The 25,615-nt window shown below is 50.5% G+C and overlaps 1 protein-coding gene across 2 annotated transcripts in view; it reads left to right on the forward strand.

Annotated features, from left to right (window-relative positions):
- The window catches only part of LRP5 (LDL receptor related protein 5), a 131,392-nt gene extending 109,432 nt beyond the window's left edge, over positions 1–21,960 (forward strand). Inside the window, exons 17-23 of one of the 2 annotated variants that reach the window (XM_049892662.1) lie at positions 1,241–1,366; positions 2,253–2,504; positions 4,673–4,783; positions 6,700–6,936; positions 7,432–7,571; positions 17,978–18,075; positions 19,012–21,960. In XM_049892662.1, the coding sequence (XP_049748619.1) occupies positions 1,241–1,366; positions 2,253–2,504; positions 4,673–4,783; positions 6,700–6,936; positions 7,432–7,571; positions 17,978–18,075; positions 19,012–19,273 (1,226 nt within the window). In that variant the 3' untranslated portion in view covers positions 19,274–21,960. The remainder of the gene's footprint in view (positions 1–1,240; positions 1,367–2,252; positions 2,505–4,672; positions 4,784–6,699; positions 6,937–7,431; positions 7,572–17,977; positions 18,076–19,011) is intronic. The other variant, XM_049892663.1, reaches the window with a different exon arrangement.
- Positions 21,961–25,615: the final 3,655 nt, after the last annotated feature.

Here is a 25,615-nt window from a genome sequence, read left to right on the forward strand (position 1 = left end):
TAAATAAAGTTTTATTAGAACACAGGCATGCTCATGTGTTTATGCCCTGTGTACAGCTGCTTTTGGGCTACAACTGGCAGAGTAGAGTAGCCGTGAGATGGGATGGCCCACAAAGGCAAAGTTACTTTCTTGCCCTTTACAGAAGACATTTCCTGACTCGCCTATAAACCACGACTTCTGCCATTTTTAGAAACACCTAATCCTTACAGTTGAGCAGGGACACTGTTATTTTCCTTTGGGGGCAGGGGCAGAGTGTTTATATCATTTCTTCTCACCTGAGGGTGTGTCAGCCTGCCTTCCCCACTGCTGGCCTGTCCTGGTCACATAGGTGTTGGTGCCACATTTAATTGATTGAACAATCAGACTCCTCAGGGCCTCGGTGCCTTGCATTAATTCCCACACGTATGCGTTTCCTGGGGCCGCTATAACAAATGACCACAAGCTGGCTAGCTTCAAACAACAGGAATTCATTGTCTCACAGTTCTAGAGGCCAGAAGTCTGAAATCAAGGTGTCGGCAGGGCTGTGCTCCCCTCCACAGGCTCTGTCCTTCCACGCCTCTTCCAGCTTCTGGTGGCTTCAGGCGTCCCTCGGCCTGTGGCTGCCTCACTTTAGTATCTGCCTCCATCTTCACACAAGGGCACTGGACAAGGGGACCCAGATCTGTCCCTCCTGGTTGGGATGGGCTGTCGGGCCAGCATGTACAATCGCCCACTGTGCACGTGTGGACCACTTGTGGGTCTGTCTTTTCTGTCTCTTAGAAGGACACTTGTCATTGGCTTTAGGGCCCACGCAGGTACAGGGTGATCGCAGCCCAAGATGCTTCACCTCATTGTATCTGCAGAGACCTTTTTTTGTGAATAAGGTCAGCCTCACAGGTTTTGGGGTTAGGATATGGGAGTCACATTCCAGCTCACTACACCGTGAGTGGTAGAGTGTTCAGGCGGCCAGTGGAGGGTGATGCGTGCGGGATGATGGCAGCTGGCACAGATAAGCTCATGTGTGAAATTGGGCAAGTTCCTTAACTGTTTGCATCCTCCATCTGTAACATGGGGATGTTAATAGGGACAGCCCCTGTAGGCTGCTGTGAGAATCAAGTGGCAGGATCTATCAAAGGTGCCTGGCACACAGGGAGTGCCAGTTCTTATGAGTTCTCATCTGGCCCTCACACCCTCCACCCCCAGACCGCTGTCCTGCAGTGGGAGCCAGAGCCTAGCCCCCTCCCTTATTGTCTCTCCACAGTGGCCCACCCGTGTGCCCGGGACAATGGCGGCTGCTCTCACATCTGCATCGCCAAGGGCGACGGCACACCGCGTTGCTCGTGCCCTGTCCACCTGGTGCTCCTGCAGAACCTCCTTACCTGTGGTGGTAGGTGTGACCTCTGCTCTTTCTGTTGGGACGATGGACAGGGAACTGGTTCTCTGCCTGCCAGGTCACTGCCTGGCATCTTTTTAAAACCACAGCCCCTGTGGCATCAGCTCTCCAAAGCAGATGGTCTCTTCCATTGCCCTCCTTTCTTTCTTAGTATGCACATTGAGTGTTATGAATTTTCCTCTAAGGACTGCTTTTGCTGTACCCTGCAAATTTTCATTTATTCAAAATAGTTTTTAATTTCTTTCTAGATTTCTCCCCCCCGCCCCATTATTTCCTGGGTCTTTCTGAACCCACCCTGCCCCACTGCCCCTTGCCCTCTAGCCGCAGGGTGTTGTGACTGAGTCCTGGCCCCCCTACTCCAGCCACCACAAACACATAGTGGGTGCCAACCTTCTGCTGACTCCCCATTCACCATGGGGTGCAGTGGAAGCTCACATGCACACAGTGGACGGTTGTATGTGCTGGCCTGACAGCCCAGCCCAACCAGGAGGAACAGAGCTGGGTCCCCTTGTCCTGTGCCCTCGTGGACATATGGAGACTGAGACAAAGAGGAGGGGCCAGCCAGCTTCTCAGCAGGCAGGGCCGAGTTGCCAGCTTTTCTCCTTGGTGTCATGCCTGCTGCTGAAAGAGCTCAGCTTCCCAGTTAGCTCCCTTCTCCCTCTAGTGGTTTAAAACAAACAAACAAAAAACACTCATGCCTGCTTTTGGAACGCATTTATTCGTTCCCTGCCTTCATCACCTTACTAAGCTGGAGGCAGGGCAGTGACCAGGAGGCACCCGGCAGTGGGGCACCCAGAGGCACCAGCTTGCATGTGCTTCTATCACTGGGTTTCCCCAGGCCAGGTGGGCGGGGGTGATGCTGCTCTCTGTCCCTTCCCAGAGCCCCCCACGTGCTCCCCTGACCAGTTTGCATGCGCCACGGGTGAGATCGACTGCATCCCTGCGGCCTGGCGCTGTGACGGCTTCCCTGAGTGCGACGACCAGAGCGACGAGGACGGCTGCCCCGTGTGCTCAGCCGCCCAGTTCCCGTGCGAGCGTGGCCAGTGCGTGGACCTGCGCCTGCGCTGCGATGGCGAGGCCGACTGCCAGGACCGCTCGGATGAAGCTGACTGTGATGGTGAGCCCCGCTCAGGTGATTGCCTGTCCCTGCTCCAGGCTGCAGAGCTCAGGGTCCAGCTGGCCAGACACAAGTAGGGTCTCTGTAAAACCTTTGTTGTTGTTGTTGTTGTGTGCCATCGAACCAATTCCAGCTCCTGATGACCCCATGTGACGGAGTAGAAACTGCCTTATAGGGTTTCCTAGGCTGTAATCCTCACAGGAGCAGGTCACCAGGTCTTTTCTCCCATGGAGTGTCTGGGTAACTTTGAACCGCCAGCCTTTTTGATTAGCAGCCAAGTCCTTAACCGTTGCATGACCAGCACTCCTATAAAACCTTTACCCAAACGGAAACCACCAAGTCCTCATTAAGTTGAGAGGCAAAGAAGTTATTTTTAGGCCCAAAGAGCAACCAGACCCCCTGCTGCCAGGCAGTTTGGTTTGAAGGCAAACGTGAGAATTATACAGGTCAAGAATCGTACAGAAACCCAAGGCAGGTAACACTTACCTCTGGGTGGTTTCTAGCAGCCCACTGAACCCAGAATGTCAGTTACGTAGAGATTTGTTTGGGGATCCTGGCCCCACTCTGACTGATAGGATTTTCCTCTAGGCTTGGACAGTGAAACCTGTAAATTCTGTGCCCACTCCTGAGTTTCCTTTTATCAGTGGCCTGCTTGGTTGGTTTCTGCCACGTGCTATCAGCACTGCGGCCCCATGACTGCCACTGAGCTGTGGATATGGTCCCTCTTACTAGGTCCTGTTCTTGATTAACTGCGGGCCCAGCTTCTTCTTAGATGCCGTCTGGTCACTGTCCGCCAGCCCCATTCATGATGAGCGGCCAGTGTAGAGAAGAGGAGGGCCTGGGGTGTCATTTCCCCAAATGTTTCTATGAAGCTGCAGTTTTTAAGTGTTTCCAGCACACCAGCCCTTTGAGGATTTGATGGAGGCTATTTTTATTTTTATAGACCAGGGGTCTGCGAACTGCGGCCCACAGGCCAAATCTGGCCCACTGCCTACTTTTGTATATAAAGTTTTATTGGGACACTACCACACTCATCCTTTACATATTGTTTGTGGCTGCTTTTGTGTTAAAATCATAGCTTTTAGTAATTGCAGGAGTGATCACATGGTCCCCAAAGCCTAAACTGGCCTTTATAGAGGCGGTCTGCTGCCCCCTGCTGTACACCCAGGAGAGGTGCAGAGCGTACCGGCAGTGTCTGCCCAGTTTCTGAGGACTGCTGTCCCTGACCCTGGGTGGTGCAAATGGTTAAGTGCTCCTCTACTAACTGAAAGGTTGGTGGCTCGAACCTACCCAGGCCTCGGAAGCCAGGCCTGGCCATCTGCTTACCAAAGGTCACAGCCTTGAAAACCCTATGGGGCAGTTCTACTCAGCAGACATGGGGACGCCACGAGTCAGAATCAACTCTACAGCAGCTGGTTTGCTTTTGGGTTAGGAACTACCCGCCTTTCTTCCCCTCTAAGTGTGTCTCCTGGTGTGAAATGCCACACTTCGCTCTAGGTCAGAAGCCTCCTCCCCTGCTCCGTTGGCACAAACCAACTGACCCATCAGGAGGACAGGGTTCCTTTGTCACCATTCCAGGGGCTGGGGCGCCGGGGCGGGGGGGCGCCTGGGGGAGCAGGGCACCTGGAGGGGCCCGGGGCGCCTGGAGGGGTGGGGCAGGTAGGAGTTTAGAGAGCAGGGAAGCAGGGAGAAGGGACTGGAGGTAGCAGCTGCTGTCTGAAAACACAGCCTTCTCTCCTTCTCCCAAAGCCATGTGTCCTGTTGGTCACTGCCAGGGGCTGCCCCTGCCCTCCCCTTGAGTTCTTCCTGTTGCTGACCCTCTGCTGGGTTGTCCCTGCCCCCACCTTCTGGGGAGACGGGGCACCTCACCAAGTGCTCAGCTCAGTTCCCCCCCCCCAACTCCAAGGGAGTCTTGCGGGCAGGGCTGTGTTGGCCTGTGTCTCCTTGTGCTCGGTGGTCCGTGGTCAGTGCCCGGCAAATCCCTCTTGGGGGAAGGAGGTGCCGAGGCCCCTTCCTTGCCAGCCCTAGACTAGCCCTGCATGAGGGGGGTGTGCTAGCTGGGACCACACCACCTGCACCTGGAAGAACCCGTTTGTTTGCCTGTCTCAGTGGGTGGGCCAGGAGCCCTGGCTGCCTCATGGCTGGGTGTCCCCCAGCCCCTCTGAGCATGTGGCCTCTTGCAGCCATCTGCCTGCCCAGCCAGTTCCGGTGCGCCAGCGGCCAGTGCGTGCTCATCAAGCAACAGTGCGACTCCTTCCCCGACTGCATGGACGGCTCAGACGAGCTCATGTGTGGTGAGTGGGCAGAGGGGCTGCCCTGTGCCGGTCCTCCTGGGAGGGTGGGGCTGCCCTCTGAGAGGGGCAGGTGGGGTGGGGGCAGAGGAGGCAGGGAGGCCTTCAGGGGGCTGAGCTGGGAGGGCAGGTGGAGAAGGGGAGCCTGGGGGTGGGGGGGAGGCCGAGCCTGGGTCTTTCCTGGGTGGGGGCACGGGCTCATGGGACAGAGACGCAGAGGCAGGGCCCCTGTGCTGGCCAGGGCCTGACTGCTGAGCGTCCTGCTCTGCCCGCAGAGCTTGCCTGCAGCATCAGTGTGACAGCAGGACACACCCTGAGAGGCCAGTGCTCCTGCCCCTGGCTCTGCAGTTGGCTGGGGAGGAGCTGTGTTCACACACATGCAGACACACACAAACGCATGTGTAGACACACAGACACATGCGTGCAGACGCGTAGGAATACACGGACACGCAGAGACACACACGGAATATATACAGATGTGTACAGACTCATGTAGACACGCAGGTGTACAGATATAGAGACACTAAGACACACACAAAGATACAAACAGGCATACAAGTATACAGAGACACACTGGCACAGATACACATAGACACACAGACACACATACAAACACGCAGATGCATACACAGACACATAGACACGTATATAAAGAAACGTGTAGACAGACATGTGCACACACACATAGATATAAAGAGATACACACAGACACATGGACAAATACACAGACATAAAGACACACACACGTGCAGACACACAGGTACACACACAGAGACGACACAGACACAGGCCGCAGCCATGTATGCCACCTGCCCCTCCACAGCCTGTATGGTCAGGGCTGCGGGCCCAGAGGATGAGGAGGCCAGGGCAGTCAGGGAAGGCTTCTTAGAGGCAGTGGCTCTTAGATTCAGACAGGAAGGGATCCAGAGTCCTAGATAGGAAGTAGGAATGTGTTGACCTGTCTGGGGACATGATTACTCTTACTACAGAGGGACTTGGCTGACAGCACTGACCACAGGAGAGACAGCTTCAGGGGGTGGAGAGAAGGGCGTCCTCCAGGGGCTCCTGAGCCCTTTGCACCCTCGTGTCCCCCTGGGTCAGTTACCTACAGGACTAGCATAAGAGAGTGGCTGGTGCCAACTGGCAGTGAAGAAGTGGTCTGAGTCCATCCCTCTGTGGGCAGGTCTCCAATCTGACAGTGTCTGTCCTTGGGACCCCCTGGTTCAGGGGGTAATACTCGTTGATAGCTGGGTCTGTCATCTGAGCTGACAGGCCTGTCCCCAGGGCTGATGAGTTTCCTCCTTTGGGTTTTCAACCAGCAGGAAGGGACACAGGTCACGCTCTGTTCCTTGCTTGGTGTCCCCTATTTGGGCCGGCCAGGAGTCCTGACCCTCTGTGGCAGGTGGGGTGGGAGCTCGGCAAGCCCTCCTGGTCCCTGGGTGCACCCGCCATCCCACCCAGCCCCTCACACAGGCGGTATCCATTGCTGGACGGGCTCGGAGACCCTAGCACCTACCCGTTCCTGTGGCCTGGGGCTCATCCCAATAAACTGCCCGCCCAGCCCTTTTAGGTAGAAGATAGGCGGGCTCTGGCAGGCCATGATGGGAGAGCCCAGCACACACACTTGTCCCACCAGCAGCCCCTGAACAGAGGAGGCTCAGTTGTTAGGCTGATTTGGGGGAGATACGAGTTAAAGGCCACCGGGAAGTAGGTGGGGTGAGCCAGGCAGTGGGGGAGCAGCAGGTTGGTGGTAGTGGGGTTAGTACAGCCCCTAATCCAGCCCAGCCCCCCTCTCTTCTCCCTCCCTCCATCAGTGGGCATTGGGGCCTGGGCAGAAGCAGCCCCTCCAGGGCATATGCAGTCTCCCTCAGCCCCCAGGAGGGCCCTTTCCTTTGACATCTCTCCATCATCCTTGACAGAAATCACCAAGCCACCTGCGGATGACACCCCGACCCACAGCAGTGCCATCGGACCAGTCATTGGTATCATTCTCTCGCTCTTCGTCATGGGTGGCGTCTATTTCGTGTGCCAGCGTGTGGTGTGCCAGCGCTATGCGGGGGCCAACGGGCCCTTCCCACACGAATATGTCAGCGGGACCCCCCACGTGCCCCTCAACTTCATAGCCCCAGGCGGTGCTCAGCACGGTCCCTTCACAGGTGAGGCACCAAGATGGGCAGGGGCCGTGGACAGAATGGGTGGGGGGGTCTGGGCAGGAGAGCTGGTCGGTGGATCAAGAATGCTGCTTCCGTGCCTCCTTTCTGTGCGCATGGCAGACATCACTAATCAATCACGGCACTCGGGCTTTCCTGCCGAGCCTGCACATCTGGCATCAGAACCCTTCTCAGCAGAAGCCTGCGCAGCCACGGCTTGTCCTTCGGCACTGGAGGTGTGGGAGAAAGTCTGGACTTGACCTTTGATCTTCTCATGTCCTGAGCTGTCATCAAATCCTCATGTCCCCTAGAAATGAACAGCTGGACTCTGGAGAGCCAAAACGACCCACTCATGTAGCTCACAGCTTTGTCCTGAGTGCAGTTCCAGTTGGTGGCTCTCCCGCCCAGCCCCGGCTCCCGATGGGCAGCAGGAGCTAGGACACTGTGCCGTGTTCTAGGGTGGCCCAGCCCCCTGACTCACCGTGGCCCTCCCCTCACCAGGCATCTCATGCAGCAAGTCCATGATGAACTCGGTGAGCCTGATGGGGGGCCGGGGCGGGGTGCCCCTCTACGACCGGAACCATGTCACCGGGGCCTCGTCCAGCAGCTCGTCCAGCACCAAGGCCACGCTCTACCCACCGGTGAGTGCTGCCGGGGGCCTGCCGACACCCTGCCACCAGAACTGGCTGGCCAGGGGCTTCTGTGACCTCAGGGTTGCTGAAACCGTCAACTCTTCAACCCCCTTGGAGAACGATGGGTGTGCTCACCCCACCCCCAACCCTTTATTTTTTTCTGTTTAGAAGGGAGAAGTGCTTGGCCACGGGGGGCAGTCTGGAGGCCCCACCGGACCACCCAGGGGTGGAGTCTCACGCTAACCCCCTCCAGGGCCCTGTCTGGGCTGCTCCCGCCTTCCTCCTGCTGGCCTGTGTCCTGGCTGCACTTGCCCTGAGGTCCGCCTTGTGGGCTGCCTCGTGCATGCAGGGCTGCTGGGCACAGCTGCTCAGAATGTGCCAGGCAAGCTCCCTGCCACGTTCCCACCAAGAACTCCCCATTTCCCACCCTGTGTGAGCTTCCTGGGGGCACCCTAACAAAGTACCACAAAGTAGGGGAGCTGAAAATGGCAGAAACGTATCGTCTCACAGTTCTGAAAGCTGAAGTCCAAAATCAGGGTGTCGGTGGGGCCGTGCTAGCTCTGAAGGCTCTGGGAGAAGACCCTTTTTTGTCTCTGTCAGCCTCTGGTGGCCCCAGTGTTTCTAGGCTTGTGTCAGCATCACTCCCTTCTGTGTCCATTGTCCTTCTGTGTCTGTCCTCTTTTACAAGGACACCAGTTATTGAGTCAATACCCACCCTGTTCCAGTGTGACCTCATGTCAGCTGAGAACATCTTCAAAGACCCTATTTCCCAACAAGGGCACATTCCCAGGTGCCAGGGGTTTGGGCTTCATACCTTTTTGGAGGACACAGTTAAATCTATAACACCATCCAAGGCCTTGCTGGTTCCCAGAAAATAGATTGTTTTCCAAAGGACGGACCAATAAGGGATGCTTTCTGTGGTGGAGATGCTGCTGGAGGTTTTGGCAGCCCCAGGGGTGATGGGTTAGCTCTAGCCAAGCCATGTCCCTCTGGGAAACAACTGTGAAAAGGGCGAGGCCCTAAAGCCCCCCTGGGTCCCAGCTCCCATGTTCCCACAGGGGAACCTCTTACTGAGGCTGGCTGGAGAGCACCTCGTTCCCAAGACCAGAGCCCCCAGCTGACCAGGGTGAGCTTGACACACAGATGGTCGTGGATCTGTGTGGATGTAAAGAGAGGCTCTGACTTTGTCCATCGTGTCCTTTCTGACCCTTCAGCGCCTGCTTTCCTGTGCCTCAGGCTCTTGCGTGGTGAGGGTGGCTCCTCAAGCTTTCTCTGAGGTCTTTCTCCGGGGTCTCCCCAGCACTTTCTCTGGGGTCTCTCCAGCACTTTCTCTGGGGTGTCCCGCCCTTTCTCCGGGGCCTTTCCAGCACTTTCTCCAGGCTCTCTCCAGCACTCTTTCCCAGGTCTCCAGCACTGTCTCTGGGGTCTACAGCACTTTCTCCGGACTTTGCACTACTCTCTCCGGGGTCTCCACCACTTTCCCTGGGGTCTGTAGTACCTTCTGCGGGGCCTCTCCAGCACTTTCTCCAGGGTCTCCAGCAGTTTCTGCCGGGTCTCTCCAGGACTTTCTCAGAGCTCTGTCCAGCAAACCCCACCATACCAGGGGCTGCAAACAGAGGATCTGTCCAGGTGCTCTTCCCGCCCTCTGAGTGCCCCGTACCAGGGATGTTACTCCCTCCTTATCTTGCTGGCAGGCTCGGGGAGGGCTGGGAAGGCAGAGGGTGTTAGTCATCTCTGGTCACAATACAGGAACTGAGGCTCTGGGGGCTGCAGGGGCCAATCAGGCTTAGCTGTGCTTAGGAGCCAAGCTAGTGAGGAACGAGAGCCTGGGGTTAGAATACGTGCTGCCAGTCTTCATTCTTCTCTTCCTCCCTGCTGCTCCAGCTGTCTCCTGACTCTCAGATTCCCCATGGAACCAGCTAGAAACACCAGAAACCCATATGAGACCAAGCTGACCCTTTGCCCAAGTGCACGTGCCCAGGTGCCCAGGAGTTTGGATTCTTCTCCTTCCCCAGCAGCTGCAGAGGGCGCCTCTCTCCCGGGCGCTGCTGGGGGCTAGGGAGTCCTGTCAGGGAACACAAGATGACACTGCCCCAGCCAGCTTTTTAAAATCGACCAGTTATTTTGCATCAGTAATACGTGTTCAACTTTTTAAATAAACTCATGTTGTTGGGTGCCGTCAACTAGGTTTTGACTCATAATGACCCCGTGTGACAGAGTAGAACTGCCCCATAGGGTTTTCTAGGCCGTAATCTTTACAAGAGCAGATAGCCAGGCCTTTTTCTCACAGAGCCACTGGTGCGTTCAAACCACCGAACTTTTGGTTAGCAGTTGAGCGCTTAACTGTTGCATCACCAGGGCTCCTTAACACATATTATGGATGCAAAATAATTCATCAAGTTTTAGAAATACTGGCTGTGTCGGTGTCATCTCTCGTTTCTGGTGGTGCAAAAGGTTAAGTGTTTGACGACTAGATGAAGGGCTGGCGATTCGAACCCACCCAGAGGTGCCTAAGAAGACAGGCCTAGCGATCTGCTTCCGGAAGGTCAGCCTTGACAACCTTATGGCGCAGTTCTGCTCTGCACACAGGGGGCTGCCATGAGTTGGAATCAACTGGATGGCAACTCACAACAACACTGTGGTTAGTGGTACAGAAGAGTGAACAATGGAAGGCATGCTGTGGTCCTCGGGACCAGCAGGTCCCCCCCGGAAGGATGCCCTAGAGCGAGTTTCTCCTGTGCCCTTCCTGTGGTCACCTGGACACCTGCAAGTGTGCAAGGGCGTATACCTTTTTTTCTCCAGCAAAGAGTAATTGTTTAATTTTTTATTTTGAGATCATTGTGGATTCACCTTCAGTTGTTAGAAAATAGAGACTCATATCCCCTTCACCTCCTTTCCCCAAATGATAAACCATCAGTTGCCACAAAGTCGACTCCAACTTATGGCCATTGCGTGTGTATCAGAGTACAACTGCGCTCCATAGGGCTTTCAATGGCTGATTTTTCAGAAGGAGATCACCAGACCTCTCTTCCGAGGTGCTTCTGGGTGGAATGGAACCTCCAAGCTTTTGGTTCACTGTTGGCACCACCCAGGGATGTCTCCTCCAGTGGTAACATCATGGATTAGTTTGGTATACTATCCCAATCATGCGGCTGTCAGTTGGGCGTATTCTGGGAGCTTGTGTGTTGCTGTGATGCTGGAAGCTATGCCACCGGTATTCAGATAACCAGCAGGGTCACCCATGGAGGACAGGTTTCAGCTGAGCTTCCAGACTAAGACAGACTAGGAAGAAGGACCCGGCAGTCTGCTTCTGAAAAGCATTAGCCAGTAATAGCAGCGGAACATTGTCTGATATAGTGCTGGAAGGTGAGCCCCCCAGGTTGGAAGGCACTCAAAAGACGACTGGGGAAGAGCTGCCTCCTCAAAGTAGAGTCGACCTTAATGACGTGGATGGAGTCAAGCTTTGGGGACCGTCATTTGCTGATGCGGCACAACTCAAAATGAGAAGAAACAGCTGCAAACCTCCATTAATAATTAGAACGGGGAATGTACAAAGTATGAATCTAGGAGAACTGGAAATTGTCAAAAATGAAATGGAATGCATAAACATCGATATCCTAGGCATTAGTGAGCTGAAATGAACATTTCGAATCGGACAATCATATGGTCTACTATGCCAGGAATGACAGCTTGAAGAGGAAAGGTGTTGGCTTTTATAGGGAAAATATTAAATGACACAGGAAGCATCAAAAGAAGATGGAAGGAATACCCAGAGTCACTGTATCAAAAAGAATTGGTTGATGTTCAGCCATTTCAGGAGGTAACTTACGATCAGGAACTAATAGTACTGAAGGAAGAAGTCCAAGCTGCACTGAAGACATTGGCTAAAAACAAGGCTCTGGGAATCCCTGATGGAGCAGGAGCACAGTGGGATACAGATCTCAAATTCTCATAGAAAGACCTGACTTAATGGTTTGACTGAGGCTAGAGGGACCCTGGAGGTCATGGTCCCGGACCCTTTGTTAGCCCAAGACTGGAACCATGCCTGAGGCCAATTCTTCAGACAGGGATTGGACTGGACCATAAGATAATGATACTGGTGAGGGGTGAGCGTCTTGGCTTACGTAGATACACGAGACTATGTGGGCAGCTCCTGTCTGGAGGTGAGATGACAAGGAAGAGGGGGACAGGAGCTGGTTGAGTAGACATGGGGAATAAAAGGTGGAGAGGAAGAGTGTGCTGTCTTATTAGGGGGAAGGCGGCTAGGAGTACAAACCAAAGTGTGTATAACTTTTTGTATGAGAGACTGACTTGATTTGTAAACTTTCACTTAAAGCACAATAAAAAAAAAAAAGGCTCCGGGAATTGAAGGAATACCAATTGAAATGTTTCAACAAATAGATGCAGCACTGGAGGTGCTCACTCACCTATGCCAAGAAATTTGGAAGACAGCTACCTGGCCAACTGACTGGAAGAAATCCATATTTATGCCTGTTCCCAAGAAAGGCGATCCAAACGAATGTGGAAATTATCGAACAATATCATTAATATCAAACGCAAGCAAAATTTTGCTCAAGATCAGTCAAAAGCAGCTGTACCAGTACATTAACAGGGAACTGCCAGGAACTCAGGCTGGAGTTACAGAACGCTTGTGCTCCTGAGGAATCTGTGCGTGGATCAAGAGGCAGCTGTTGAAACACAACAAGGAGATACTGCGTGGTTTAGTCAGGAAGGTGTGCGTCAAGGTTATATCCTTTTACCATACCTATTCAGTCTATATGTTGAGCAAATAATCCCAGAAGCTGGGCTATAAAGAAAAATGGGGCATCAGGATTGGAGGAGGACTCATTAACAACCGCGTTATGCAGATGACACAACCTTACTTGCTGAAAGTGAAGAGGAAGCACTTACTGATGAAGATCAAAGACCACAGCCTTCAGTGTGGATTACACCTCAACGTAAAGAAAACAAAAATCCTCACAACTGGACCAATGAGCAACATCGTAATAAATGGAGAAATGAATGAGGTTGTCAAGGATTTCATCTTACTTGGATCCACAGTCAACACCCATGGAAGCAGCAGTCAAGAAATAAGACATATTGCACTGGGCAAATCTGCTGCAAAGGACCTCTTTAAAGTGTTGAAGAGCAAAGATATCGCCTTGAAGACTAAGGTGCGCCTGACCCAAGCCATGGTGTTTTCTATCACCTCATATGCATCCGAAAGCTGGACAATGAATAAGGAAGACCGAAGAAGAGTTGACGCCTTTGAATTGTGGTGTTGGCGAAGAGCGTTGAATATACCATGGACTGCCAGAAGAATGAACAAACCTGTCTTGGAAGAAATAAAACCAGAATGCTCCTTAAGAAAGAAGGATGGCGAGACTACGTCTCACATACCTTGGACATGTTGTCAGGAGGGATCAGTCCCTGGAGAAGGACATCGTGCTTGGTAAAGTAGAGGGTCAGTGAAAAAGAGGAGGACCCTCAATGAGGTGGATTGACACAGTGGCTGCAACATTGGGCTCAAGCATAACAATGATTGTGATGCTTGTGCAGGACCGGCCTGTGTTTCGTTCTGTTGTACATAGGGTTGCTATGAGTCGGAACCAGCTCAACAGCACCTAACGACAACAACAGTAAGTATCCCAATCAGGAAACCAATTTTGATACACTCCTTCGCCTTGTTCAGATTTATCACCTGCTTTACTCCTGTGCTTTTTAAAGCCAAACGGCAGCCTCCGCAGAATCCACTCTGAGCTTTGCTTTTTGCTACTAGTAATGTACGAGAGCCGGCATGTACTGAGCGTCCTGACCCTCCGGTCCTAATGGCCCGGGTCCGTGCAGCGGCCCTCACCCAGCTCTGCAAGGAGGCACTGTCATTCTCCCCGTTTCCGAGCAGGAGAGGCCAGGAACAAGTGGTGGATGCTGGTGTGGTCACCCTGTCGGTAGGCAGTGAAGCTCGGTTGCCTGACCCTTGACCTGCACCTTGCCCTTGCTTTCCTGCATTCTGAAGTTTGTGCTGCCGGGGTCCCACCTTCAGCTGCCCAGATCTTGTTTGGCTGCGTAGCGCCCCTTGTGAGGTGGTGTGGCCAGGCCGATGCTGATGGTCCCTCCCGTGGTTTGCCCTCCTGTGTGAAGATAACAGGAAGAATGCCCGAGTGACCCCCCAGAGAGGGCCAGTCCACCTTGCCACTAGCACAGGCCACAGTGGCTAACACCATCCCTACCCAACTTTCTCTCTACTAGTCTGATTTGGTGTGAAAAGGCTATCACGTTACCTTAATTTCTGTTGCTCTTACGACAAATAACACTGAACATCTTGGTGTGTTTAAGAACTTCGCAGTTTTATTTTTTCAGATGGGTCTGCTCAGGTCTTTTTAAAAATTGGATTATTGGTATTTTTCTTATTGATTTGTAAGCTCTCTCAATATGAATAGATATAGGCACGTTCTTCATGTAGTCCAGTTTCTCGGATTATTTCCCTAGCAGCCTCAGCGTGTGGCTTTATTCGGAAATAAGGTCCTTGCAAATGAAATCAGTTAAAATGAGATCATACTGGATTAGTTGTTGTTGTTGTTAGGTGCTGTCAGTTGGCTCTGACTCGTGGCGAACCTATGTCCAACAGAATGAAACACTGCCCGGTCCTGCGCCATCTTCACAGTCTCTGTGCTTGAGCCCACTGTTGCAGCCACTGTGTTAGTCCATCTCGTGGAGGGTCTTCCTCTTTTTCGCTTTCTCTCCACTCGACCAGGCATGATGTCTTTCTCCTCAGACTGATCCCACCGGATAACATATCCAAAACACATGAGATGAAGTCTCGCCATCCGTCCTTCTAAGGAGCATCCTGGCTGTACTTCTTCCCAGACAGATTTGTCCGTTCTTCTGGCAGTCCATGGTGTATTCAATATTCCTCGCCAACACCACAATTCACAGGCAGCAATCCCTCTCCTGTTTTCCTCATTCGTTGTCCAGCTTTCACATGCATATGATACGATTGAAAATACCATGGCTTGGGTCAGGCGCACCTTAATCATCAAGGTGACATCTTTGTTTTTAACACTTTAAAGAGGCCTTTTGCAGCAGGTTTGCCCAGTGCAATGCATCTTTTGATTTCTTGACTGCTGCTTCCATGGGTGTTCATTGTGGATCCAAGTAAAATGAAATCCTTGACAACGTCAATCTTTTTTCCATTTATCATGATGTTGCTTATTGGTCCAGTTGTGAGGATTTTTGTTTTCTTTATGTTGAAGTGCAAGCTATACTGAAGGCTGTGGTCTTTGATCTTCGTCAGTGAGTGCTTTAAGTCCTCTTCACTTTCAGCAAGCAAGGTTGTGTCATTTCTATATCACAGGTTGTTAATGAGTCTTCCTCCGGTCCTGATGCTGAGTTCCTCTTCATATAGTCCAGCCTCTCAGATTATTTGCTCAGCGTATAGATTGAATAGGTGTGGTGAAAAAATACAACCCTGAAACGTTTTCTGATTTTAAACCATGAAATATCCTCTTCTTCTGTTTGAATGACTACCTCTTGGTCTGTGTACAGGCTCCGTATGAGCACAATTAAGTGTTCTGAAATTTCCATTCTGCACGATGTTACCCATAATGTTATGATCCGTATAGCAACGGTTGTGAGGATGGCACAGGACTGGGTAGTGTTTCGTTCTGTTGTACACAGGGTTGCTGTGAGTCACACCACCCAGCTGATTCCGACTCATGGTGACTCCACGTGTGCGGAGTAGAACTGTGCTCCGTAGGGGTTTCAGGGCTGTGACCTTTCAGAAGCAGATCTCCAGGCCTGTCTTCTGAAGTGCCTCTGAGTGGGTTTGAACTACCAACCTTTCAGCTCATTGTTGAGTCCTTTACCATTTTCCTTACCCAAGGACTAGATACAGGTACAGGTGTAAATATAAATATATTAAGGATATTAGTCCATTGCCTGGGGTATGTGCTGAAAATGTTTTTTCCCGGTTTTTTATCTTATGATTTGGTTATGATGTGTTTGGCCATTTATACAGTGAAATTATCAGTCTGTGACTTCATGGAGTCTGAGGGGTTTTTTTGGTTATGCTCAGAAAGGCCTTCTGTATCATGATCACTAAGACAAATTCCTTTCATGCTATCTTTCCCAGTGTTCTTACGCGTTCATGTTTTACGTTTAGATCCTTGGTCCCCCTAGAATGTCATTAGATGTACTGTACGAGGTCGGCATCCCGCTTTCTTTGCTGATAACTCCCAATTGACCTGTGTTGGTCGGTCCATTCAGGAGATAGGGCCCACCCAGTAATTTGAACAAGGAAATTTCAGTATACAGAATGGTTAACAAGGTGTTGAAATAATGGGGAATTGGCCCGTAAGAGTTAAGAGAGCTTTTCTAGGAAATATTTAATGTTTCTTTACTTAAAAAGAAGCTTGAAGGCCATTCTTTTGAACACTAACGTTCTTATCCAGAAGCTCTGTTAACTAACACTCTGTTCCCTGACTGTGCTGAATAACGGTGAGTCGTCTGTCAAGGGTTTGTTGGGGTGTTCACCATCCTGTGTGGTCTACTGTGTGCAAGGTCCCAGGAGACCCACCCTGGTGAGTCTGTGGCCTATTGTGGCCTCTCCTGTGGTCTTGGGCCAGCCCATCTCAGTCGATTCCCCCTGGGTCTCCACCACAATGGTGCATAATGGGCAGAGCACCAGGTTTGGAGTTACAGGCTGGGCTCACATCCCATGTGGCCACCTTCTGTGTGACCTTGGCCAAGTTACTTAACCTCTCTGATCTTTACACCATGGAAATAGCAATGCCTTCCTCACAAGGCTGAAAGGCTGAAATAAGGCCATTTTTCCTCTTCCACAGAAGGTGAGAGGTCATACTTGAGCCCAAATGTGGCTTCCTTTTTCTTCCCTCCATGGAATAGCCTGGCATCTCAGGCTCCCAAGCAGAGAGCTGCTGGGTCACCGCCCAACTGGGGAAGTGAATTTTACAGGAAACACGGCTCCTACGCCCCAGGGGCAGGGAGACATGTGGAAGCTTATGGGACTTTGGGAAGCCAGGCTGTCCTGCTGCTGGGGGCAGGGCACAGAGGGGGTGTCTGAGTTACCTAGTGCTGCTATAACAGACATACCACAAGTGGGTGGCTTTAATAAACTGAAATTATTTTCTTATAGTTTAGGAGGCTAAGTCTGAACTGAGGGCGCTGGCTCTCCGGGAAGACTCTCTCTGTCTCTGTCGGCTCTGGGGGAAGGTCCTTGTCTTTTCGGCTTCTGTTCCTCGGCTCCTTGGCGATCTTCACGTGGCTCGTATCTGCTGTTTGTGCTTCCTTGCTTCTGTGCCTAAGCTGCTCTTTTCATGTCTCAAAAGTGATTGGCTGAAGACATACCAAACATTGATATGACCTCATTAATGTAACAAAGAAAATCTTAATCCCATTTACAAATTTGTTGCTGTTGTGTGCTGTTGAGTCAATTCCGACTCACAGCAACCCTACAGAACAAAGTAGAACTGCCCCACAGGGTTTCTAAGGCTGTAATCTTTATGGAAGCAGACTGCCACATCTTTCTCCTGCAGAGCAGCTGGTGGGTTCGAACTGGCGACTTTTTGATTGGAAACCAAGTGGTTAACCACTGCACCACCAGGGTTCCTTCAGACAAGTAGAAGGATTAGGATTTACAACACATATTTTTGGAGGACACAATTCAACCCATAACAGGAGGACTGGTGCCTCTTTGAAACTCGGCCCCTGAGTTCTTGAGCTACCATCCAATGTGGGCCTGGGGTCATGATTCCAAAGGCACCTCCACTCCCTCCCCTTCTGCAGAGAACTTCAGGGTGTGATGGCTACCGCCCACCCCACCCCATCACGCTGCCTCTGGTCTCATCAACCCTAGCTGTTATGAGTCACTCTGAGTCGGAATCAATGGGTTTATACCTGCTAAAATCCCATTTGGGAATGGATTTTCTTTGTTGCGTTAATGAGGCAGTTTTAGTGTAGGGTATGGTTTAATTCGGTCCCTTCTGAGATATAAAAGAGATTAAACAAGCAAGCGAGCAAGCAGAGATGGGGGGAGATACCACGCCACATGAAGATCACCCAGGAGCAGAAGCTGCAAAGAGACAAACACCTTCCCCCAGAGACCACAGAGAAACCCTTCCCCGAGAGCTGGCACCCTGAATTCAGACTTCTAGCCTCCTGACCTGTGACAAAGTGGATTTCTATTGGTCAAGGCACCCGCATGTGGTGTTCCTGGTACAGCAGTGCTAGGAGACACTAGCCCAGTACCACCGCATCCAGAGGAGGGGTCCAGGGATGCGTGGTGCCAGGCTAGCCAGCTGGCACAGCACGGAGCCACCACACTGGGGGCGGGAAACCTAGGGTGAGGACGGTAGCTCCCGAGGAGTACTGGGTGACCCCTTCTTTGCTCCCTCCAGATCCTGAACCCACCACCGTCCCCTGCCACAGACCCCTCCTTGTACAACATGGACACGTTCTACTCTTCAAACATTCCTGCCTCCACAAGACCATACAGGTAAGAACCCCACCACAGCCCTCCATGGGCCCTTGGGTGGAGGATCGACCCATTTCATGGATGGGAAAACCGAGGGAAGGCGTCAGGGGCTGGAGTTGGTGGGTGTGCGCTTGGGCTCTGCTGGCCCTGTCCTGACCATTCCTGGCTGCCTCCCGAGCAAGCTGCACTGGGCTGCGTGTTCTGAGCAGGCTCTCTTAGCTCATAGGGTAGTTTGTGATGTGGGACATGCTGGCGGTAGGTGTCGGCGTGGAGTTGTGTACTTTGAATGATGCCATGGGGGGATGCCGTGGGAGATTGATGCACAGGGGTGAAGGGCTTGGGCTCTGATGGCATGGTGTAAACCCGATCTGTGGGACCCTGGAAATGACACCACCTCTTGGGGCCTTGGTCCTTGGAGGGACCAAATGGGTTTGGAAAAAAAAAAACAACCAGACTTACTGGCCTGACAGAGACTGGAGGAACCCCAGGAGGATGGCTCCCAGACACCCTTTTAGCTGAGTAATGAAGTCACTCCTGAGGTTCACCCTTCAGCCAAAGATTAGACAGGGCCATAAAACAAAACGAGACTAAAGGGGCACACCAGCCCAGGGACAAGGCCAAGAAGGCAGGAGGGGACAGGAAGGATGGTAATAGGAAACCCAAGGTCCGGAAGGGAGAGTGCTGACGTGTCGTGGGGTTGGTAACCCATTTCATAGAACAATCTGTGTACTAACTGCAGGGTAGGTACAGTCACACCTGCTTTACAGGTGACGATGGTGAGGCTTAGAGAGGGAAGTGATGTGCCCAGGCTGCTCAGCTGGGGTGGATCCCTAGTCGGACCCGCCTTGCTCTGGAATTTGTACCTGCTAACTGCTCCAGGGCACCTCACCCGCTGAGGCGGACATGGCCGTGGGCATCCCCGAATCGAGGGCCCACCCCTTCCTGTGTCCCCTGCAGGCCTTATATCATCCGCGGCATGGCGCCCCCGACGACACCCTGCAGCACCGACGTGTGTGACAGCGACTACAGCGCCAGCCGCTGGAAGGCCAGCAAGTACTACCTGGACCTGAACTCGGACTCAGACCCCTACCCGCCCCCGCCCACGCCCCACAGCCAGTACCTGTCGGCGGAAGACAGCTGCCCACCATCGCCCGCCACAGAGAGGAGCTACTTTCACCTCTTCCCACCCCCGCCGTCCCCCTGCACGGACTCGTCCTGACCTCGGCCGGCCGCCCCGGCCTCTCTGCGCCTCTGTAAATATTTTTAAATATGAACAAAGAAAAAATATATATTTTATGACTTAAGAAAAAAATATAGTTGGGATTTTAAATGCAAGAAATGTGAACATGATGGGGTGGACAGGGCTGGGAGAACTTTGTACAGTGGAGAAAATATTTATAAATTTAATTTTTTTAAACGTAACTGCTTTTCTTTCGTGCCATGTGTGTGTTTGAGTTGAAATCCCAAGTTGGTGTTCCCACGGAGCAAATGCCGGGCTCCGGCCCACCTCCAGAGCACCTGTCCTCCTGGGCAAGGGGCTCTGTCTCTGTCTCTGCCGGATTCCCACCAGGATTAGCCAAGACCTCTTTGGGAGAGGGTGATGTGTTCACTAGGAGTCACCTGCAGTGCAATGAATTACTTAATATGGCCCTTCTAGCCATAGTCTTTGTAGTGCCCACCAAATGACTGGGTGGGACTATGCAAAGAGGGAGCTTGTGGCCCACCAAGCGGATTAGATACCAAAAAGCTAAACTCGTTGCCATCAAGTCAATTCCGACTCATAGTGACCCTATAGGACAGAGCAGAACTGCCCCAGAGGGTTTCCAAGGAGTGGCTGGTAGATTCATAATAGCCAACCTGTTTTTGGTTAGCAGCTGAACTCTTTAACCACTGTGCCACCAAGGCTACAGGGGATTGGGCAGCTTGCTACTAATGTCAGTAAGGTGCATGGCACCCTTGCGTGGAACCCTAAGGGGGGGATTGGTCAGTTTTACCATCCCACTAGTCTTAAAGGGAGGCACTGAAAGAGGGGGGAGCTGTAACACGGAAGACAGTGAGACAGTGGCACAAGATGGCAGGAAGCGGGAGACCAGAGCAAGATGGCTCCAGTGGAGCTTGCTGACCCGCAGGGCTAAGAGGTGTAACGCTTGTCCAAGAAGGCCCCCAGCAGGGCCTGGCGGCTGAAGGCTTCCAGCAGGACCTGGAGGCTGAGGGCAAGAAGAAGCTGTCCTGATCGAGGAACTGTGTCCTGCGTTCTCCCTGTTACTTCCAAGTTGATCTCGATCCTGAGTTGTACCCTGTTACTTCCCTAATAAACCACTTAACTGTAAGTACAATTCATGAGTGAGTTCTGTGAGACGTTGCAGCAAGTTACAGAACCCAAAGATGGGAGGGAAAGTGCTGAGGGAAGGGGGAGCAGTTGAAGTTAGAGATGACAAGATGACAGAGTGGGACAGCAGCTTGGAGAAGAAGTTGGACATTTGGGGACATCTTTAACCTCTGCCTCATAGGAACCAGCTTTGCGTTGATCCTTATGAAAGAAATTATTCATTTAGTTGTTGTCAGAATTGGGGGGTTTACTGCAATCGCCCAGACTCACTGGAATATTCGGTTTTGGGAAAAAGGGGGTAAGCGAGAGAATGAGAAACCATTGTTTTCTGGATGGGATTAAAAACACCCATGGATTGAAGCAGCTGTTGTGTTGCAGTCAGTTACCCAAGGCAGAAGCTTCTCAAGGGAGTTAGGAGGGGCGGATCTAACTCCTGAGGAATAGCCTAGTTGGATGCATATGGAAATACGGAATGATAAGGACAGCAGAGATAATTCCTTGGCTTCTGTTATCAGTAATAGCTGTGATGGCAGGGAAAAAAAAATGTAGGAGTGGATTGTGGTACTGAAAGAAGCCCAGATCTGTTCTGGTTGGAGCTATGACCACTATTCTCAGGGTCGACCCGGAAAGGAAAACATGTGTTGGAACACCAGAAAGTTCCTTCCTTTGTAGAATGGTTGGTCACCAAGAAGGTAGTTCAGGAGGAGAATAGGCATAAACCCAGGAACTGTTGAAACCAGGCGTGTAGTATAAAGAGTTGCTTCAATTTGTAGGATTGGAATCGTTGGCTTTCCTGAGGAACCATTGGCTTCCCGAGGATTGAGAGAGTGATTTAGGGGCAGTATCTTCAGTTTTGAATGCTGTAGAATGGAAGAGTATGTTTGGGTTGATGCAGGACCCACAACTCACTATGGAACAGGCACAATTAGTAATACAAGATCCGGTTACATATAACCCAGAGGGGGTGGCCAGCCTGTTGGACTGGATAAAATTTGTGGGGAGATTAGTTTTCCCTGAGAGGGGAAACTGCCCCTCTCCCCCTCTAAATGCCCAGTGGAACACTCCAGAGGAAGAAGCTGATGTGCTGCTGATGCAAGCCGCGGTGGAATGACCTTATGGTGATCGGGATATCCATCCATGACTATGCCCCCCGACACAGGTCATGGCAGATATGGTAATCAAGGGAGCCCCTTCTACATGGGCACCTCCATGTAACCTTGCTACTGAGAAACAAAGCACAATCTGAGAAGCCTTGTTGGATTTGTTGGCACAGCTTGCCTGCATGGGTCTTACAGATGCAAGAAACAAAAGGTGATTCATAGGAAAATTAGAATAGGCAATAGGGAAAGAACTTAACCCAGCAGGACAGAAATTTTTAGATGGTTACTAAGAAATGGAATGAATAGAGTGAACATTGACTGAGTTGAGACGAAGGTTCTAATGTAGTATTACAGGAGGTTGGGTGGAGCAATGGAAACTCTTGCTGGTTCCCCAACATTAAAGAGGCCTAAGCAAGTCCATTCTATTCACCCTAGTCAGGAGGAATTTAATGACGAGAAGTTCCCCCGGGGCCATTTGAAACCAAGCTCAGCTACTTGATCAAGATAAGTATTGACAAGGGGGCTAGGGTCTTCTGGTCCAGCCCCTAGCAGCACATGTGTGGGTAAAATGGTCTGGGGGTGGGGAAGACTTTCTTGGGGCTCCTGGGCACAGTAGCCCAATGTACTGTAATCCCAAATCCTGTCAATAAAATCTTAAGGGGCCTAAGGTTGGCCAGGGGCGGGGGGGATTTGGGGATGCACCAACTGATGGGATTAAGGTGAAAGTTTAGATGAGAACTGAGAAGTTGTATGAAGTAGTTGCATGCCCCTTACCTGAATGTATTACTGATATGGATATTATGTCTAATTGGGGAACACTCCCTCTACCTGATATTGTAAAACTGAAGCTGTGTAAGTCTGCCCTTCAGTCGGTATTGATTGAACGTGCAAAATGGGAACCATTAGAATTGCCCAAACCCGCTCAGGTTGTTAATTTGTAACAGCGGACAAAAGGAGATTATTGCATTGATTAAAGACATGGTAAAGGCTGGAGTGTTGATGCCAACAACTTCTCTGTATAATAGTCCTGTATGGCCCGTGAAAAAGGCAGATGGTTCATGGAGGCTGACAGTAGATTATCAAGGCCTAAATAAAGTACTGCCACCTGTGTCTTCAGCTGTTCCAGACATGGTATCAATGGTGCAGAAAATACAGCAGGCTAAAGGAGACTGATACTCACTGATTGATCTTGCAGATGCCTTTTTCTCATCCCAGTCTTGGAAAAGAGCCAGCCTCAGTTTGCTTTCATGAGGGAAGAATTCCAATTTACTTTTACTGCACTGCCACAGGGCTATTTGAATTCAGCAGCTTACTGTCATTGTTTGGTTAGAAGAGACTTGGACTTGGTGCAGATCTCAAGTGTAATGATACATGAACTTAACAACGTTATGTTAATATCAAATACTGAAGAATAGGTTAGGGCTGATTTGAATGCAGTGGTGGCCTACATGACCAACAGAGACTGGTTATTAAATCCAGAAAAATCCAGGGCCCTGCCCAAACAGTGAAATTCTTGGGAGCAACTTGGTCAGGTGCTACCCATGACATTCTTTTTTTTTTTTTCAACTGAACTTTAGATGAAGGTTTACAGAACAAACCAGTTTCTCATCGAATAGTTAATACACACTTTGTTGTATGACATTGGTTAACAACACCATGACATGTCAACACTCTCTCTTCTCAAGCCTGGGTTCCCTATTACCAGCTTTGCTGTTCCCTCCTACCTTCCAGTCCCTGCCCCAGGGCTGGTGCGCCCCTTTAGTCTTGTTTTGTCCATGGGCCTGTTCGATCTTTGGCTGAAGGGTGAACCTCAGGAGTGGCCTCATTACTGAGCTGAAAGGGTGTCCGTGGGCCACACTCTCAGGGTTTCTCCAGCCTCTGTCAGGCCAGCAAGTCTGGTCTTTCTTTTTGAGTGAGAATTTTGTTCTACATTTTTCTCCACCTCTATTGTGATCCCCGACAGAGCAGTCAGTGGTGGTAGTCAGGCACCATCTCATTGTACTGGACTCAGTCTGGTGGAGGCTCTGGTAGATGTGATCCATTAGTCCTTTGGACTAATCTTTCCCTTGCATCTTTAGTTTTCTTCATTATTCCTTGCTCCCGAATGGGTGAGACCAGCGGAGTATCCTGTATGGCCGCTCACAGGCTCTTAAGAACCCAGACACTACTCACCAAAGTAGAATGTAGAACATTTCTTTATAAACTCTGTATGCCAATTGATCTAGATATTCCCCGAGACCATGGTCCCCACAGCCCTCAGCCTAGCAATTCAGTCCCTCAGGGAGTTTGGTTGTGTCTGGAGCTACTATGGCCTTGCCTTGCACAGGTTGTGTTGGCTTCCCCAGTATTGTGTACTGTCTTACCCTTCACAAAAGTTACTGCTTATCTATTGTGCATTAAGTGTTTTTGCATCCCCACCCCTCCCCTCCCTCATAACCATCAAAGATTGTTTCTTTTTGTATGTAAACCTTTTCATCAGTTTTTACAGTAGTGGTTTCATACAATATTTATCTTTTTATGATTGACTTATTTCACTCAGCATAATGTCCTCCAGATGAATCCATGTTATGAGATGCTTCACAGATTCATCCCTATCCTTTATCGTTGTGTAATACATCATTGTGTGTATGTACCACAGTTTATTTATCCATTCATCTGTTGATGCACATCTAGGTTGTTTCCATCTTTTTGCTATCGTGAACAATGCTGCAGTGAAGATGGGTGTGCATATATCTATTCGTGTGACAGCTCTTATTTCTCTAGGATATATTCCTAGGAGTGGGGTTGCTGGATCATATAGTATTTCTATTTCTAGCTTTCTAAGGAAGTACTGTATCATTTTCCAAAATGGTTGTATCATTTTGCATTCCCACCAGCAGTGCATAAAAGTTCTGATCTCCTTGCAGCCTCTCCAACATTTGTTCTTTTCTGTTTTATCGATTCATGCTAGTTATGCAGGGGTGAGATGGTATCTCATTGTGGCTTTGATTTGTATTTCTCTAATGGCTAGTGATCATGAGCATTTCCTCGTGTGTCTGTTGGCCGCTTGAATGTCTTCTTTGGTGAAGTGTCTGTTCATTTACTTTGCCCATTTTTTAATTGGATTATTTGTCTTTTTGTTGTAGAGATGTTGGATTTTCTTGTAGATTGTAGAGATTAGACCTTTGTCTGATTTGTAATAGCCCCAATTTTTTTCCCAGCCTGTAGGTTCTCTTTTTACTCTTTTGGTGAAGCCTTTTGATGAGCATAAGTGTTTAATTTTTAGAAGATCCCAGTTACCTAGCTTATCCTCTGGAGCTTATGTGTTCTTGCTTGTGGTTTGTATCCTGTTAATACCATATATTAGGGCCTCTAGCATTGCCCCTCTTTTTTCTTCTATGAACTTCATAGTTTTTGGCTTTATATTTAGGTCTTTGATCCATTTTGAGTTAGTTTATGTACATGGTGTGAAGTGTGAGTCCTGTTTCTTTTTTTTTTTTGCCACCCATGACATTCTGCAGGCAACCAAGGATAAGTAGACTAAGAAGGAGGCCCAATGTTTGGTTGGTCTATTTGGATTTTGGAGACTGTATATTCTACATCTGGAAATATTGCTGGCTTCCATCCATAAAACCACTTGGAGGAAAACTGTGTTCGAATGGGGGCCAGAGCAACAGCAGGGTCTGTCCAAATTACAGAAAGCAGTCTCACTCTTCTTGCCTTTAGGACTTTATAATCCACATTCAGACATGATCTTGGAGGTATCTGCCACATGTGCATAAGCAGCCTGAAGCTTATGGCAAAAACCTGAGAACACTACCCTATGATGACTGTTGGGATTCTAGACTAGAATGTTTCCAGATGCTGCAGCATGATACACGCCATTTGAAAGGCAATTACTCGCCTGCTATTGGGCATTGATTAAGAGTACCTCAATGACAGAAGGACGTAAAATCGTCACGAGACCTGAAACACCTATCGTGTCTTGGGTGATGTCAGAGAAACACCCTAATAAGGGAAGCAATGCCCAAAATAGTTCCATATAAAATGGCAATGTTTCAAATAAGAACAAGCTACTTGGAGAATGCAGTGAGGTACTCACCGTATCCATGAGCAAGTACTCGCTTTTCCCGTAGGTGCTGCAACGGAACCA

Source organism: Elephas maximus, chromosome 7, assembly GCF_024166365.1.
Source record: "Elephas maximus indicus isolate mEleMax1 chromosome 7, mEleMax1 primary haplotype, whole genome shotgun sequence".
In the NCBI taxonomy this organism is placed as follows: Eukaryota; Metazoa; Chordata; class Mammalia; order Proboscidea; family Elephantidae; genus Elephas; species Elephas maximus.